The sequence below is a fragment of the Apium graveolens genome, chromosome 11 (genome assembly GCF_009905375.1).
Source record: "Apium graveolens cultivar Ventura chromosome 11, ASM990537v1, whole genome shotgun sequence".
Taxonomy (NCBI): Eukaryota; Viridiplantae; Streptophyta; class Magnoliopsida; order Apiales; family Apiaceae; genus Apium; species Apium graveolens.
The window spans coordinates 76,008,524-76,027,696 of record NC_133657.1 but is presented as its reverse complement, the minus strand read 5'-3'; the positions used below and the strand labels follow the sequence as shown (position 1 = coordinate 76,027,696).

At 35.4% G+C, this 19,173-nt stretch overlaps 3 protein-coding genes across 5 annotated transcripts; all 3 read left to right on the top strand.

The window, feature by feature from the left end:
* The first annotated feature begins 639 nt into the window (after positions 1–639).
* LOC141697290 (protein GAMETE CELL DEFECTIVE 1, mitochondrial) lies at positions 640–4,449 on the top strand. 3 transcript variants are annotated; one of them, XM_074501583.1, is made up of 4 exons: positions 640–1,399; positions 2,351–2,540; positions 2,722–2,964; positions 4,176–4,449. In XM_074501583.1, the coding sequence occupies exons 1-3, from the start codon at positions 744–746 to the stop codon at positions 2,938–2,940; spliced, it is 1,065 nt and encodes a 354-aa protein (XP_074357684.1). In that variant the 5' UTR covers positions 640–743; the 3' UTR covers positions 2,941–2,964; positions 4,176–4,449. The 3 variants fall into 3 exon arrangements, 1 of the variants encoding a protein (XP_074357684.1); XR_012564661.1 differs by having other exon boundaries at positions 641–1,399; positions 2,722–2,991; XR_012564660.1 differs by having other exon boundaries at positions 641–1,399; positions 2,722–2,995.
* Positions 4,450–4,895: 446 nt separating this feature from the next.
* Positions 4,896–8,024, top strand: LOC141697288 (ABC transporter G family member 26). Its single transcript, XM_074501582.1, has 9 exons — positions 4,896–5,219; positions 5,437–5,720; positions 5,801–5,956; positions 6,042–6,225; positions 6,310–6,588; positions 6,664–6,948; positions 7,039–7,323; positions 7,410–7,517; positions 7,625–8,024. The coding sequence occupies exons 1-9, from the start codon at positions 4,974–4,976 to the stop codon at positions 7,892–7,894; spliced, it is 2,097 nt and encodes a 698-aa protein (XP_074357683.1). The 5' UTR covers positions 4,896–4,973; the 3' UTR covers positions 7,895–8,024.
* A 748-nt stretch (positions 8,025–8,772) lies between these two features.
* LOC141696990 (uncharacterized) lies at positions 8,773–11,848 on the top strand. Its single transcript, XM_074501165.1, has 2 exons — positions 8,773–10,778; positions 11,266–11,848. The coding sequence occupies exons 1-2, from the start codon at positions 8,922–8,924 to the stop codon at positions 11,359–11,361; spliced, it is 1,953 nt and encodes a 650-aa protein (XP_074357266.1). The 5' UTR covers positions 8,773–8,921; the 3' UTR covers positions 11,362–11,848.
* The last annotated feature ends 7,325 nt before the right edge of the window (positions 11,849–19,173 follow it).

Below are 19,173 nucleotides of genomic sequence, written 5' to 3'. Positions count from 1 at the left end.
CAAAGTTACTGTTTCAACTAAAACAGTTTTAAAAAAAGTTAAAAATCTATTGTCAAAATTTTGTATTATATTTAACATAAAATGATAGTTATGACATCTTATCATCATTAATTTTTTTTATTGATAGTTATGACATCTTCATTATTTTTTATTTTATTTGTGTAATACATAAATTTATAGACAAATGCTATTTTGTAGAAAATATATAAAGTTGCGGTAAAATAATTTAGGACGATATAGTTACATTTTTTATTTTTGAGGAAATTATTATTTTGGTGTAGTGAACTTCCGTTATCCAATTTTTTGACAGCAAACAAACATGGGTGAAGGATAAATTTAGCCTGTTTTTACACAAAATTAACAAAAATAACCAATTTCTGAAAAGTTGGTCAACTTTAGCCGATGGGATATCCAACTGTCAGTGGAGTATCCACTTTATACAAAATTCCCAACTGACAGTGGAATATCCCATATATGAAATACCCAACTACCAGTGGAGTATCTTATACAAATTGGGATACCCAACTGACAGTGAAGTATTCAATCGGCCACAATTGGCCACTTTTTTTAGAATAGCTATTTTTGTTAAATTTTTTTAAAAATCGGCTATTTTTATCATTTTTTCAACAAACATCGCATACCATAGTGAACTCCACATTTCCACTTCCGCCCAGCCAAAATCCCCAAATACACAAACAGATCCCCAAAACCCTAAAAACCCTAGCATTGGGAATCGTGAAAAAATGCAATTTCTCTGCCGTCTATTACCCTATAATCCCCTCAAATCCACCATCGCCGCCGCTCATCTCCGATCAACCTCACGTCTTTTCTCCGCCTTCGACGACTCTTCTCGCAACGACTTCTGGAACGAACCGGCAACATCCTGGACCACCGGACTCACTAAAGAGCATTTCGACGGCGAAGTTGTCGGCCGTCTAATTGATCCTGAACAACAATCTGAAACTCAATCTCAACCGCAACCGCAATCGCAACCGCAACCGAAACCCGGTCCCACCCTGGCATCGCAGTTTTCGAATGTGCGATTTACGGAGCGAGAGATCGATTCGCTGAAAGAGCTAGAAGCGGAGAATAAGAAAGGGAAGGCTTTTGTTGATGGCTGGGGAGAGAGATTGAGGGAAATGAGTGTTTTGTTGAAGCAAGTGAGAGAGCCGGGTGCGCGAGGCTCGTATTTGAAGGATTCGGAGAAGGCGGAGATGTATAAGTTGCATAAGGAGAATCCTGAGGTTTATACGGTGGAGAAATTGGCTAAGGATTATCGGATTATGAGGCAACGAGTGCACGCGATTTTGTGGCTTAAGGAGCTTGAGGAGGAAGAGGAGAAGAAGCTTGGGCGTCCGTTGGATGATTCTGTTGAGTTGCTGCTTGATACTTGTCCTGAGTACGTTGTTCTTTAGTTGAACGAATGTGCATTGCTGTTAATATGATAATATTGCATTTCCTCGTACATATACAGATATAATGCAATGTGAACTCTGTTAGGTTCTAAATTAATGTCTTTCACTGGTGGCTAAATAGTAAAAAACTAAAGTAACGTAATCACATAGGCGGTTAGTTAAATACAATATGATTGTTTCAGACCTAATGGCTTTAAATTATGAACATGTTTATAGTTGAGATGTGAATGCTGTCTCGAAGCATAGATGAATGGGTGTTAGTATGTACTATGTAGAGTGTTATTCGGGTTATAACAACTCAGATTCAATTTGAGGGCTGGACCATGATTTTTGGGCTCACTTCTTAGTTATTCTGGGTGCATATTTTTTTTTTTTTAAATTTACGAGGGCTGTGGAGGTGTATACACTAGTAATGTAACCTTTAGAGAAGCAATGTACCGTTTTATGGAAATTCTGTCAACCAATCAAGGTCGTGCATCAAAATTGGCAAGGATTTTAGGTTTTAATCATGATGTTAAAATGTAATAATGCGGGCATACCCTTCAACCGGGTGGTTAAACTCTTCTCCACTGGCTAAATATTTGGTTTATTATATCTTTTACTTAGTGAAAGTATAGATGTTTAAATTTTTAGTAATCATTAGGTTGTATCTGATAGTGGAATCTTACTGCTCTGGTAGCTTCTTCCACAGATATGAGACTGATTTTGTATATTTGTGTGGCACTGTTAACGGTAAATATGCACAAAATCAATGATTAGTGTAGGTATCTTGATCACTCCTTTTGCCTGATTAAATCTTTAAGGGTTTTACTAATCAATTACTGATATCATTTTCCATTCAGTAATTTAATATGGCTTGATTTATGTGTCAAACTGTGTAATAGTAATTCATCACCGAGGTGTGGCTCAGGTCTTCCAACTCTTTGCTTTTGCAGATTTTTCAATTCTCACGACAGAGAATTTCATGTTGCCTCTCTTCCTTACAAGCCGAATTTCAAGGTCATGCCTGAGGGTTGGGATGGCACTACTAGGGACCCGGACGAAGTTCACTACGAGATATCTATGAAGGAGGATGAGATGCTATACCAAGAGTTTGTTCAAAGAATGAACTTTAACAAAATGAAGGTATTTACCATGATCCTTCGTTTTGACACAAAAACACACACACACACGCATGGGCATTAATTGGCAGTAAATTGGAAGAGTTTGTGCCTTACCATTTTTTTGGTTGTATCATGTTAGGCCTTAAAGCATCATAGTTCCTAAGTTTAAACTTTTGACATTTGCTTTTTGCTAATTTTAACAGATGGCAAAAGAAATTAAATGCCACAAATATAGTCGACGCCGTCCAAATGATGGATGGAATTTTACAGTTGAAAAAATGGGCCCTCGTGGAAAACGAGGAAATGGAGGTGGATGGAAATTTGTGAGTTTGGCAGACGGGTCGAGCCGACCTCTGAATGAAAAGGAGAAGATGTTTGTAAAGAGGGAAACACCTCGGAGGCGGAGAAAAATTCTTCCTTGAAGAGAATAAGCATCTAGTTTACGGGTAGATATTTCCTACCCGCCAATCACAGTAGGTATTTTTTTTTAATTTTCTCCGGTGGGATTAATTTTTAAGTTGCTAGGCTGCTAGTTTAAGTGTTTTTTGTGATTAAGTATGCGACCGTTGTGAATTATGCTTCAAAAATCATTAGCATCCACTGTCTCTTAACATGTTCCTCTGTCCTAAACTTGTTCTTATATAGTGCCCGTTTGGAAAATCTTAAAATAAGTAACTTATAACTTAAACCGAAGAAGTGACTGATAAGTTGATAACTGTTTATAAGTTATACAAGTGTTTGGATAATTTAACTTACAAGTCAGATTTTTTTTTTGTTTAAATAAACTAAAATAAATAATTTTTAAATATAACTATCTTAATTCTTATACTTTAAGTTAGATTAACATTAAAAAATATTTTTTTAAAACTAAAATTGATAAAAAAACGAAAATTAAAAATAAGTTAAGAAAAAGTACGTCATTGCCAACATTCTACTTATCAGCTTATAAGTTGTAAATTTAACTTATAAGTTGGGTCGACAAACACTCGTCAATAAGTTGTTGTAGGCTTATAAGTCAATCAGTTAACTTATAAGATTTGCCAAACATGCCCATAAAGTTTCAAATTTGATCTTTGTTGCTTTATATAACTTATAAAGCATAGAACAGGTAACAGGTTAATTGTATGACCAATGGGAGCCAGTCAATAATTCTGCCCTCCGTGACCTTTTGCTGTCCTTGCAGTCTATCCAATTCTTCTCTGTAGCCCTTTACTGTCTTTGTAGTTATGGCACTGTTTGTTTTGTGGATTCGTAGAATTTGGTTTACCAACTTAAACTAATTACCTGGAAGCAATTAACACCTGCACATATACTTTACATCTATCATAAAGGACTTCGTTTTGACATTGTCGTGCATTTGCAAGTCTTTATTACATTTTGTGTTTGAAATCAGGCAATGTATTACCTTAATTAGTTTCTTTTTCAAAATGTTTAGTGATGCAACTAGTTTGTTCAAGTGGTTGTCTGCATTCTGAAACTGCAACTTTTTTTTTTGTGTTTTTGTTTAGTATCTGGAAAGTTGCAACCTCAGCTTTATATTGTTCGTCTTAAATCATTGATGGGACTCTACTCCACCTAGCCACCTGATTTCTTTTAGACTTCTTGTGATATTTCCTTTAGCATACTTGGTTTCTTAGTTTCTTTTGTTATTTTGCAGAATGGCCACTGGTCAGTTAAGGAGGATCTCTAGACCTGCAAGTTGCAACTGGGATTTTGAAGAACTTGCAAATTGCAACTAGTCTGATATTGGCCACTCTTTATCTGTTGTTTTTGAATGTAAATTTAAACTTTTACTCGAGAGTAGTCAGTATCATGTAAGCTTCATTTTTAAATATTAACTTGTGGTCTGGCCAAATTATGTGGTTTTAAGTGGTAGCTTGTCACTTACATTGAAATTTGGTAATAACTGAAATGATTTAACGTTGTTTCGATATTTGGCATGGTTTTTTTGTTTAAATTTCAGTTAGGTTACTACTGAATGTACAACCTAATCAACAAGCTTGCCATGCCAACATGGAAAATAATAATTGCCTTGGAGAAATTACTCCACAGTCTCGCCTAAGTTGGCATAAAGAGTGAAAAAGAGCAGTCCACAAACAAGAATGTTAAGGAATTGTTGGTATAGAAAGTAAAAATCAGAAAGTTTAGACTTTAGTGTATACAAAAGAAATCAGGCGATAACTAATCCTACAAATTTGCGGAATTGTGCAATAAACTCGAGTCCTAATCTTGTTTAGTTGTTTTTGGCATGTATGTTGGTCATTGTGGTGCCAAGGGTGTGCGGCAACTAAACTAGCTGAAAGAACTTTGTTACATGCAATTAAGCAGGCATACAAAGCATGTGACTCAACAATTTCTTCTTTTTATATTCTATTTAGGTATGTCTTAGGTATATCCTAGTTGATTTCTACACATTAGCTATTACAAACAAATAGTATGATCTTCTTGAAAGAAGATGGATCAAGATTTTGAGTGTCAAACGAAGAAAATGGAAGCTGCAAGACAAAATGAAATTGAAGAATTATCGCTCGCCCCTCCATCTCCGGGTTCTATGCACATTTCAGGAAGAAATGGCTTTGGACACAATATAGATTACATGCCACAAGTCTACCTCAGAAATAGGAGTTGCTCACAGATTGACATAGAATTAGAAGACACCTCAAATGCCACTAAAGATCGCCCCCTTCCTATATTTCTGAAGGTAGTTTATCTGTTCTTACTACAATTATCTCTAGTTGAATGTCAATTTAGGCAGTCTTAGTATTGTCTTATTTATATTTTGTAATTTTTTTTAATCTTACTGTAATTTTTTAAAAGTAAAATGATGAAGACTGAATGTGCATGAGTGCAGCTCTTATGTAGAACTACTAACTTTATTGGAATTGTATTGAACTTCTTTAGTTGTATACGTAATGCAGTTTCAAGATGTGGAATATAAGGTGAAAACAAGTCAAGCTGCTACTACTAACCCCCTCAAAGCAGTGGTGACAAAAGTAGCCTCTCAAATTAGTCAAGATGATTACAAACTCATTTTGAAGGGTATTACAGGGAGCGTTAGCCCTGGTCAGGTTCTTGCTTTGATGGGTCCTTCTGGTAGCGGAAAAACTACCTTGTTAAAGGTAATAGGAGGGAGGCTTCAAACCAATGTTAAAGGAACTATCACATACAATGACAATCCTTATAGTCCAGCTCTTAAAAGGAGGTTAGATTTATTTTGGTTTGCAAAGAACCTTCATGAAACAATTTTTTTGTTAACTTCATGTTGCATTATTTCTCTTTCAGAATTGGTTTTGTGACACAAGATGATATTCTTTGGCCGCGACTGACTGTGGAAGAAACTTTAGTATTTGCAGCATATCTGAGACTTCCAGGAAGCATGAGCCGAAGGCAGAAAAACGAAAGAGTTGACATGATAATCAAAGAATTAGGCCTTGAAAGGTTTGGAGGGATGCAGACTTTGATCATTGTGAAACCTATCACATGTAATTTTTAACTATCATAATGTATGCTTTCATTTATTTAGATGTCGAAAAACGTGCATAGGAGGAGAATTTATTAAAGGAGTATCAGGAGGAGAAAGAAAAAGAACTAGTATTGGTTATGAAATCCTGGTTGATCCATCATTATTGTTGCTTGATGAACCAACTTCAGGCCTCGACTCCAGCTCTGCCAACCGGCTCCTCCTTATTCTTCAAGATCTTGCCAAGGTATCAAATGTATTATATCCATATCATTCCCCTTCAGCCTGTATAATTTGGCCAGGTTTCATTTATTGTAATATTGGTCTTCAGGCAGGAAGAACAATAATCACAACCATACACCAGCCCTCGAGCAGAATGTTTCACATGTTCAACAGGGTTCTTCTTTTATCAGAAGGCTATCCTGTTTATTATGGCAAGGCTAAAGATGCAATGGTTTACTTCTCCTCCTTACATTTTATCCCCGAAATCAGCATGAATCCGGCAGAATTCTTGTTGAATTTAGCAACTGGTCAGTTGAACGATATTATAGTTCCTGATGAATTACGTGCTCATCAGGGAACTCCAGAATATGAGAAGGCTGTTCTCAAGGTAATGTTTTTCTTTATGTTGCCATAATTTGAGATTATGTCATTCTACTCAATTTTCTTTTCTATTGTGAATTAGCATCTACGACTTAAGTTCAAGACAGAATTGGAGCCGAAAGAGAAAGAGTCGTACTGTCAGACAACGAAAGCTCTAGAGCATCTTCAATTAGCCACTCGAGGCAAGAAAGATTGGACTATGACTTGGTGGGAACAGTTCTTAATATTGAGTAAAAGAACGTACAGAGAAAGATATAGAGATTATTTTGATGTGTTAAGACTGGCTCAAGCACTTGGGGTTGCAGTCTTATTAGGCCTTCTTTGGTGGAAATCCAGCACAAATACAGAAGCTCAGCTCAGAGATCAGGCAATAATAGTTTGTACTTTCACCTAGAATATAAGACTTATTTTCCTCTATATTTTTTTAAAAAGTCGTATTACATGCATCACATTGCAGGTTGGATTGATGTTCTACATTTGTATTTTTTGGACATCGTCATCATTGTTTGGAGCGGTTTATGTTTTTCCATTCGAGAAACTCTATCTGGTGAAAGAAAGAAAAGCGGACATGTACAGAATAAGCGTGTACTACGTGTGTAGCACATTGTGTGACATGATAGCTCATGTTCTTTATCCAACACTTTTCATGACCATTTTGTATTTCATGGTGGGCTTGAGGCGAACAGTCGAATGCTACTTTTTGACATTGGCAGCAATCTTATTGGTAGCTATTACAAGCCAAGTAAGTTAACATTACTACTCTTAACTCCAATATTTATAACGTTTCGACATAATCAAAGTTAAAGTAAGTGATTCTATGAAATTCAGGGAGCCGGAGAACTATTTGGCGCTATAGTAATGAGTATCAGAAGGGCTGGAATGATTGCTTCTTTGATACTTATGTTGTTTCTTCTCACTGGAGGCTACTATGTCCAGGTTTTCGCATCTTCATCAACATACCAATCGCAATACTTTCTACATTTTCATTTCTAAACACACAAAAACCAACAATTTAATTCTTGTATGTTGTTATCTGGTTGCAGCATATACCAAAATTTATGCGATGGTTGAAATATGTATCGTTCATGTACCATGGATTTAGGCTGCTGCTGAAAGTGCAGTACTCAGGTGACGAATTATACGAGTGTAATAGCATTGGAGGATGCAGGACATTACAAAGTTCTCCTTCGTTCGACACTGTGAATCTGAAAGGTGGCTTACAAGAAGTTTGGATTTTATTAGCTATGTCATTAGCTTATCGTTTCTGCGCTTACCTTTGTCTTCGTAGAAAGATTACCAACTACCAACTCTAAATAATGTATTTTTCTTACACCCAATTAAAAAACTTGTATGTCAATAAGATGTATACCAACATTCCGAGATTATCAACATTTGAAGAAAGTACAATATCATAATCTTTGTATATATATTTCTTAGCAATTATTCTTTCCTGCAATGGCTAATTATGCATGACAGATTATTACGCCATCTCAACTTTTTCAATGGCTAAAAATTCTAAGCACCTTTCTCCTGAATGCACATTTTCTCAGCTCATGTTCAAGATTATAACAGAGAGTAAAATGTTCCAATTTACCTGCTGTATGGCATTCTTGGCGCCAAGATTCGGAAGATTTTAGAAAGCATGACATTTGCAGTTAGAAATGGTTGGAGATGGAATGTACTAAAAACAAACAGTTAAAATTTACCCAGTAGTGCTTCGGCATCTTTTATTTAGATTTTGAGCCTTGAGGCATGTCTCTCTTCACTCTTTAACAAGCGGAACACCATTCGAACATTAGTTGGTTCGGCCCGATTTCAAATAAAATCGAACCGAAACTGCGTGTACTAGGTTTTTTAGGTTCCCTATGCTCCTCTCTCTTGTTTATTTCTTTTCAGTTTTCACTAATGCATTTAATTTTACAATCCAGCAAAAAAGATAAACGTTAGCTACCTAGCTTAGAGAAATTTGTTTCTTATTAAAATAGTGACAATATAAATTTGAACTCACTTGTATAGATGCATGATGCATCATGCATGTATGTATTGCATGTATGTACGTATATGTACATAAATAAATGAAAAACATGAGTGTGGGGGGCCACTAACTTTTAAAGTCATACCAACTGGCACACAGACAAATACCAACCAATTATTTCACATACACAAGCTCCCCCCAATCTAAGTTCTAACTCACCCCCCCCCCTGTGTCAGTTTCTCTCTGTTATAGACTAACATTCTCTCTCTCTCTCTCTCTCTCTCTCTCTCTCTCTCTCTCTCCATATTTATTCAAATTAGCAGTAAAGTTTCAATTTTTATGACACCAAGATTCTTGAATCTTTAATGGAACTAGTTCCCTATTCAGACACTCCTAAATCTGATTCACCTGCCACTAATCCCGCTTGGCAAGACATGTTTCGATCTGCTTCTATTAGAAAACCCACTGATTCTACTCCCCCTCCGCCGCCTCAAACCACCGCATCTCCGCCTCAAGAGCCCACTATAAGCCCACCGGATCAGAGCCCACTTGCTAATGACCCTCAGGTACGTTTAGCGCTCTATATAGCCATGGCTCATGCTGGTTTAGCCTTCATTATATTCATTCTTTATGGTATTTGTAAGTTACTTGAAGAATATTTAAGGCCTATTCAATGGGCTGTGTTGTGTTCTATTCCTTTGAGAGGTATTCAACAAACCCTTGTTGCATTTTGGTCTGAACCCTTGAAATTGGGCTTGACTGAGACTGTTTTGGCAGTGCCTGTGTCTGTGTTTAGGGTTTTTGTGGGTACCCTTGTTGATATTCGTGATGCTTGTTTTCGAGTTGTGCTTCGAAAGAAGAAGCCTGATGTTATTAGGCGAAAAAGAAGTGGGTTTTCGATTGTGCTTAGATGGTTGGTTTCTTTTTGGTTGTTTGTGTTTGCTTATGAGCAACTAGGTGGGTATGGGGCTGTTGTTCTTCTTTTGTTTGGGTTTATGTTTACGGCCAGTAGTGTTGAATCGACTATGTCTACCGTTTCTTCGTTTAGGAGTCATAGTTTTCGTAGGAGTTCAATTAGTGCTTTTTTTACTAGAGGGATTTTGAAGAGATTGGAGACCATTGTGGCGATTGGGTTGATTGCGGCTATGATTGTTGGGTTTTTGACGGGGTTGGTTTTCTTTTCGTATAAAGTTGGGATTGAGGGGAAAGATGCTGTCTTTTCATTGAAATCACATGTGGAAAATAGTAATTATGCCGAGAAAATTGGGGTGAAGAAATGGATGGATGACAATGATGTGCCTGGAATGGTGGATAGATACACTATGCAGTTCTATGAAACTGTTTCTGAGCAGGTTGATAGTCTGGCGATGCAATATAATGTGACAGAGTTCGTAACTGGGATCAAGCATTTTGTGATAACTCAGACAGTGGATTCTTCTTCCAAATCCACTGCATTGATGAAGCCATCCCCTTATACTGAGAAATTACTGAGTTTAAAGAAGAGGTTTAAGGATCGAGAGTGGGGTGAAATCTATACAGAAGCTGATGCAATCTTTAGGGAATTGAGGGTGTCGAGAGAGGATTTGGTTAATAAGGCAAAAGAATTTGCATTCCAGGGATTGGATGTAATGCAAGGTGTATTTTCCAGCGGTAAATCGGTTATTGGTGGAAGTGCCAAGATCGTGTTTATCATTGGTGATTCCATTGTGTCTGGAGCTGCTGGTCTTTTCAATTTTGTGTCTCAGACGATTATTTTCTTCTGGGTTTTGTATTATCTCATCACATCAAAATCTGGTGGAGTCACAGAGCAAGTGATATGTATGATTCCCATTTCACCATCTGCTAGGTCAAGATGTGTTGAAGTTCTTGATAAAGCCATATCAAGTGCTCTCTTGGCAACAGCTGAAATCGCTGTATTTGAGGGATGTCTCACATGGCTCTTGTTTAGACTATATTCCATTCATTTCTTGTACATGTCCACTGTACTTGCATTCATTAGCCCGTTATTACCCATTTTTCCGTATTGGCTATCAACTATTCCGGCCGCCTTGCAATTGGTACTGGAAGGAAGATATGTGCTAGCCCTTAGCTTGTCTATTATTCATCTGGTGCTTATTGAATACGGGTGTCTCGAGATTCAAGAAGACATTCCTGGTTATAGCGCGTATCTCACTGGTCTTAGCATTATTGGTGGAATGACACTCTTCCCTTCTGCTGTTGAGGTGAGATACACATATTCCTTGTCCTTTTCGGTACCACGATATTTTTGCATTACTTTTGTCTGTTAAATTGTTCTGAATTTTCATGTTGGGCCATAGCATGCTCGTTGCCACACTATTTTTGCCTTACTTTTGTCTGTCATTGTTGTGAATTTCATGTTGGGACACACCATGCTCAAGGTATCTATTTGGCTCTATGCTAAATGGCAAGAAGTTTTTGTTTGAAGCCTGATTATCATATGATGACTATACTTCTATTTATATATGTATATTTACTTTACAGGAAATGTAATTGAGTATTCACAAGAAACACATATGATAAAAATGAATATAAAATTAATTTTTTAATTTGGTCCTTTCCTTGTGTATTTTGTTTGATAGTGCCTAGGCTCTTGCATGTGATAACTTTTATGTGGACCAATGAAAGCACTTTGAATATTTGAATAGATGATGCAACTACTGATATTAATAAGAATTGCTAATAATGCAGGGAGCAATAATGGGGCCATTGATTACCACAGTTGTGCTTGCTTTGAAAGATCTTTATGCAGAGTTTGTTTTGGATGAAAAGGAAAATGGCAGATAAAAACTGGTTTCAAATGAGTTGAACTCATGTATATTACCTAGGTTGCTAGGAAATTCTTGATCAGAAGTGCTGGTTTGAAATTGAAACGGGCCTCACTTAACCATCATCTGTGTTCTACGGAGTGTTAATATCTATTTATTGGGACCTTCTTCGGACTTGCTGCTGCGGGAGCCTACAACCCTGTTAGTAATTTTTTAAATTGTACAAGTGTATCCGGGGCATATTATAAATTGTTCATAGATCATTTCTATTGCCATTCCTAGCTAATTATTGCCAAGTTTCCTTCTAGAGTGCTGTATCTTATTCCTCGTTGATGAATTTCTACTCCACTTGTTCAGATGAATTATAATCACATTTCCCATGCTGAGTGTGGCTTGTTAACGATGTATCCTTTGTTTTTATGTAGCTTTCACATACATTGAAGTTTAAATGTAGATTATGGTATAATATTCTTTGGAAATGTAGTATGATCAAGCATTGCAGAACACTTTATCCCATATTTTGTATTGTGTTGTGTACATTTTTTTATATTTAAATTTAAAAACGTGTATTATATTGAGTTTTTTTATAAATAATTAAAAGATATATAGTTCTTAGTGTATGTAGTTTATATGTTTGCTTGTTAGCTGCTGCTCTGCTGATTTTACTAGTCATGAAACACTGATGTACGTAGGAATGGTTATGGACTATCATACTTGAACTTGAGCAATGTGCAAGAAGATCAGCATCCAAACTAATTCAGGTCTTCCGACGGAGCAGGAGTATTGAACATTTCTCCAGAGGATTATATGTTAGATATTATTCATGACATGAACATGAACATGCGGTTCTTGTCATAAACAAGAAAAATGTAGAATTGAGGGGTTGAACTAGAGAAAACCCCAGGTGGAAGCTGGAGCAAGATTCATGAGGCTGTGAAGGACATATGTGCCTTAAATTCTCCAACTTGTTTCAGGAGAATCAGCTAACAGCAGCAGTGCACATTTTTTTACATGTGTCTGTAAGAGCATGTGTGTACCCATAATGACTTTGATTCAGCAATTTATTGATTAAATTAATGGAGTCAATTACTGTTCATAACGAATCAACTATTTTGCTCAACTTTTATGAGCCATGACTCAATCAATTCATGAGTTACTATTTGATGGACCTAAAAAATGATTTTTACTAGAGAGAATGGAAGAAATAGATGGACAAAATCTTAAAATAGATTGAAATATGTTAGTTTTGGTGTGAATAGTAATTGAAGTCCGTTGATGACTCCATGAAAAATCAAAGGAAAACTTGATTAATTGATGGAGCATCATAAATTGACGGACTCCCGGTGTATAAAAATTATGTTAAATTTCATTAGAATGCGTTTGGAACTTGCATTTCATTTCAAATGAAAGATTTCAAATTAGTGAATTTGAGTTGTCATTTCAAATTCTCATGTTTATACTAATATTTGAATGTTCTGGATTTTAAATAAAATTCAAATCCAAATTTTCAAACTTATTTGATCAAATCCAGAATTTCAAATGAAATTCAGTTTATCAAATAGATCATTGATTTATTTCATGAACCAAAGTTTGAAGGCTACTAGTGTATATGCTCTAATGATCTTAACCGACAGGGCTGTCAAAATTACAGTATCATTTTTCATGCGGAACAAAACGACCATCTGACATATCTCTGTTGGGTTCTCTCTCTCATGAATCTGGCCTGCCCGATCAAGTATTCATTTATATTCAAGCTGGGCCTTTAGTTTATCATCTAACCTAAATCTAGGCCCCGGAAGCTTGTACAATATAGCTTTGAAATCAGAAAATAGAAATCACAAAGTTGCGCTCTTCTCCTGAAAAAAAAGATAAAATTGAACTTAATTAAGTAAAGTCCTACTCAAGTAAGAATTATTTATATAGAGAATTATGGAGAATCAATCTCAACACTCCATTTTAATCAAAGATTGAGTACTGGCATTCTTGTAATTAACAAGAGCTTTAAGTCTATTTTATAAAATTAAAGTAAACACACAGTGACAATTCTATAACGGCTTGTATTGACAAATATACACGTGTAATACCCAGACCAACACATAACACACACTAAACTGAAGAGAAAGAGAGATGAGAGAGAAACAGTGAAAGAGAGAGATAATCGAAACTTCAAATCAACGATTACAAATACTATTTAAGTTATAGAATCGAAGATTTAATCAATTAAAGGCTTAGAATCGTTGTTTTTAACTTAAATTTCATGTTATTAAGCATTATTTTGTATATTTAGAGGTTTTGCAACCATTTTAAAAGTTCAATTACTTTTTTTTCGAGAAATTTTATACACAAATCGGTATCGCAAGAAGACGTTTGTAATCGGTATTGTAAAATAGTGACATAAATTTACGTGCATGTATATTTCTTTGTAGACTTGTTGATTTTACAGTAGATTTATAAAAATGATTTTCATTCTAAAATAGAAGCAGTTTTAGAGTTTAGTACCTTTTATAATTTGATTCTAGATTCATTGATATGTTGATTCTACATTAGAATGAGAAAATTGATATTAATTCTAGATTAGGAGCTTGTTTTGGTGTTTAAAGAGAAATCAAAGGCTAAGATGAATTGGACAAAGGAGGGTCACAGACCAAAAAGATCATATGCATATTTGATGCACTTAAAATGAATATAGACAGAAGAATTTTAGACAATGTGTTAGTCTATTTAAGTGCAAGTTCTGTAAACTATGCATGTTGATCTATAAAATATGTCACGGGTCCTTAGTTCAGAAGTAATAAAGCAGATCTAGAATTTCTTGTATTCTCTCAAGAAGTAGCTGCGTTATAAAGTATTAAAGAACACAGATTTATAGCACACCTGATTTGATTTTTAAAAAAAAGATGAAGTATATTTTGATAATTGTTTTTCCAATGTTATCTATAGTTGATTAATTATCACTACAAATTTCATACAGTCTGTAGAGTTCCGAAACCTAAAACACTTAGCTTAATTTTCTTGAGAGCAATTTAAAAATTCCAAAAGAAAAAAAAATCAAGAAACACATATTCACCCCTGTGTGTATTTTATACCTAACAAGTGGTAATATAGCAAAATATGAAAGGAAACAAATTAGATCTTGAAACTATGAGTGCATAAAAACTTAGCAGTATGAAGATCTATGTCTTTGACAAAGAAAACTACACTCTATGGAAAAAGATGATGTTATTCATCAGGATGGTGTTAGTGTTTGTGCCCTAGAGACAACACTATTATGTTTATATTATGAAACATTTGGATTATTAATTATGATTCTATGGATTATTCTTTAGTAATCTATTATATCTTTATATTATGCGATAAAATGTTAGATTAATAAATGTCTTTGGAATATGATATGTAAATCTATATCTCTAAGTAAGTGACTTAGAAATGAGATTATGAGAATAATATTGATATTCCTAAAGGTCTCTAGTCAAGTATTATTGTTAAGGGACGATAATAAATACATTGAGACTAGCGTGTTTGTTGACTGATGATCACATCTCATTGATCATAGGTATGGTGATACTAAAGTCAAAACACATACACATGTATTAAATATATGGTGCTGGATTGACCCGTTGTGAGATACTACATGTTTAAAGTGTCATAAGTTAATCTCACAGTGATAATGATGTATTGATCCTTTGACCTGAAATCATTATATTTCTATACGAGAATTAATATACTTTGATACTATTGAAAGTTATCCTTGACCAGGTAATAATAAAAGTAGATATTGGGTATATTATGAATCGTATGAGAAATATGAATGATCTAGATGAGATTTACCCTCCCTTATTAAGGGAGTGATATTATTGGCCTCTTGATTGAGTAAGATTATAAAATGAATGGGTTGTGCTCAAATACTGATTTGTTTAATAGTTTACTCATTGATCAAGGAAAGAAGGATTAAACGTTAACAGAGGATGACACAATGCATGCCTCGAGTTTGATCTATAATAATAGGCTAAAGGGATTATATTACATTGTACAATATTCACGAAATGTTTAATTGAATCAACAATTATTATTATTACTTGGGGAGCAATGATGTAATACTAGATGCCTCTCATTGTTTATAATTTTATTATTAGAAAATAAAATTATTGCCAACGTAATAATAACCTAAAAGATCACACACAAAGAACATTTAAAACAGAGTGTTATTTAAATTATGAATTTAAATATTCTATTATTGTTAATTCAAATTTAATTATTAAATTAATTAAGTGAGACTTGATTAATTGTATATATATTAGAATTTGAATTTAATAATAATATAAACCCAAAATCAAAATGGGTCCTTTTAGAAGCCCATTATGATTAGGGTTAGGCCCGAATCTCCTCTCTCCATATATATATATTAAGATGTATATTTTTAGGGTTAAGAAGAAGTTAATCACATTTTTAGAGAAAAACCCTAGCAGCTCTACATCTTAGAGAGGCTAGAGAAAGAGAGAGAGAGAGAGAGAGAAGGAGGCAACCAAATCGGCTAGTACCGGCTCCGGTGATCGTTGAACGATCGGACGTTCGTGTTAGGGGTGCACATGGGTAGGGTTGGTCGGGTTGGGACTATAAAAATGACCCAACCCAACTAGTTCGGTTTGGAAAATTTAACCCGTCCTAAAAAAAATAAACATGTAACCCAACCCTCTTAATTAAATGTTGGGTTGGGTCGGGTCAGCTCGGGTTGATCGGTTTATAAATATATGAATAAAATATTAAACTACTTAAACAATACTAATTTCCAGAATTGAAAATTAAAATAGAACTCATAATTGTCAGTGGTTAGTTCTTAACCACACAAAATATTACAAATATTGTCCAGACTCTGAATAACAAATTCAACAGAACATTCATTCTAGTCTCTGACCATAGTGGCATAGTGCAAGCAAAAAAAAGCAAATTAATTTAAACATGCAGGAACTTGATGTTAGTATTCCATCACAGTCTGGTAATCTACGACACAGCATAACAAAAAGAATTTAACTTAATCAAGCATCATGCCTCCTGGAATCATCAGTCATCAACATTAACGACATTCTCCTTCGAAGAGGTTTCTTTCTTCTTAGTTTTCTTCACATTGTCTACAACAAATAAAAAGATATAAATAATTCAGTTTATTAAAGAAGAAGAGAACCATGCAGGGCATACCAAATAACATGAAGCTAACTCTAATAATTTATTACCTTCATCGAGAAAATCATACATATGAGTTTCATCGAGATACCCCTTTGAAGTAAGACACCCATGATTTCCCCTGAGCCAACTTTGGGTGCAAACCAATGCCTCTACCATTTTTGGGCTTAAAGAACTCCTAAACGAGTCCAAAATACGGCCACTAGTACTGAATGATGATTCTGATGCTACTGTCGAAACAGGTATAGCTAGCACATCTCTAGCCATCATAGATAAGATCTTATACTTACCAGAATTAGCTTTCCACCACTGTAGGATATCAAAAGGAGCAATCTTCGGGTTTAATGTTCATCCACCAAATACCTTTCAAGATCATTTTTCTTCTCGCTAACAAATGTTTGTTGGTGCTGTAAATAGCTTCCCAGTAGTCTCCTCCGCATTTCCTTGCCATCAATCTTTGACAGGGAATTCTGGTTGGCTTTTTTTTAGATGTAAACGAATCATCACCGCCTTCTTTTTTAGGTGATTTGAGTGCAGTATTTGTAGTGTCTGGAGTAAGGTTGAGACCTGTTTCTACAATTGGATTTGGAGTGGTATTTTGGGCAGAAGTGGGAGTGTTTTCTGGAGTGAGAGTATTATCTGGAGTGGTTTTTGTGGTCTGAATTGTAGCTAACTGGGGCGGTGGAGATGTCTTAAAAAATAACTTGTCCATTACTTGCAACTTGCAAGTTACAATTTAACCTATCAAAATCGTCAAAATAAACATAAGATTATGTCACAAAGACGCAAATAAAGGAAGTTTAAACACAATAACTCATGTTTTGCAGTTAATCATTATATCAAACAGGTTAAGGGCCAACTTTAACAGACTTTTAAATATACACCTCATTACAAATTTAAACAAAACATACTAACAAGTAACAACAAAAAAGTAACAAGTAACAAATTCTTAATACACATAGATTTTAGAGGTAAGAAGCATTCAACAAATCCTGAAATAATTAAAGAGCAGAGACAGAGAGTTAAGATACTTACTAGTTAGTAGTTACCCATAAGAATCTAGGAGACCTAAGATGTGAAACTGAAAATGTAAGTGACTAAGTGTAATGTCACAGAGGCGCAACACACACAACTTACGTGTAATGGACCAAACCTGATGGCTGATGGGCTTATTGGGCTCACTACATATTCAGGTTGGGTTGGGTTAGAGTTTTGTTAAAGGTAACCCATACCCAACCCATAAAATTCGGGTTGGGCCTTATTTAAACCATTCAATCTTCGGGTTATATTGGGTCGGCCTGGTCGGTTAAAAATAGGGTTGGGTTGGGTCGGGTTAATCGGGTTACCCAACCCATGTGCACCCCTAGTTCGTGTGGATACCTTGGAGAGCAGATCTTCGAAATGAGGGATGCTGTGTTGGTTCATCAAGATCAGAACGTTCATTAATTCAGAAGGAAAGCTTTATTAAGGTAAACATCTATTCTCGATAATTATCCGTTCATTATACATATATCCTACGGTAGGGATTCAAATTTTTGTTTTTTCCGTTGCATTTTTATGCTCGAATCCCTTACAGATGGCTCATCCACTGTATCTTGAAATGCTCAAACATGGACCCTTCATTTCTATGGTAAGGGTACCTGAAGCAACTGAAGGTGATGTAGTCATTCCTGGTCATTATGCTCCTAAAGATCCATCTACATACACTGAATGGGGAAAGGAGAAAGTTTCACTTGACAGTGGCTTGCAACTCATTCTAATTGAATCTCTTGATAATTGAATGTATAACAACATTATCAACTGTGAGTTAGCCAAGCAAATCTGGGAGAAGATATAGATCATGTGCGAAGGTACTGAGGAAGTGAGGACAAACCAGAGAAGACTTCTGAGCTCACAATATGAGGGTTTTATGGCTAAATCTACAGAAGAAATTACTGAGATTTTTGAAAGGTTTAACATATTGACAAATGACTTGCAGCTGCATGACAAGTTCTATGAAGCTGAGGAGGTCAACCTGAAGTTCTTGCTCACTCTTCCTGACCATTTGGAACAAAAGATCTCCGCAATAAGAGAAGAAAAAGATCTATGGAGAATAATTTTGGAGGTTTTATATGGTATTTTTAAAACCTATGAACTAGAGATGATGCAGAGAAAATCATTAAAGCTGAGTCAATGACATGTTTTGGATGTGTCAAGTGCCTTGATAGCTAATGATCATTATATAATTGAAAATGAAACTGAATCTCAGATTCAAGTTGTGCAACCTGTTGAGCAGAAGAACAAAGAACCTAAAAAATAAGTCATTCTCGAGTTGGAAGAGGATGAGCATTACACTCTTTATGAGTTGGATGAAATGGATCAGTCTATGACCTACCTGTCAAGGAAGTTCTCAAACATAGGAGTACCTAGATATTTCAAGGGTAAAGGTTAATCATCCTATAACAATAACTGGAAGGGAAAAACTCAGACAAATACAACTGGAAAAGGTGGTTATAAGTCAGGATCTGTGGACAGATTTAAGATTAGATGTTATAACTGTGATGAGCTTGGCCACTTTGCCACATAATGCAGAAAGCCAAGGAAGGTGAAGAAAGATAAGGCATACATGGAGCTTGAGGCTAAGTATGAAGAACTTCTGAAGAAGCAACAGGGA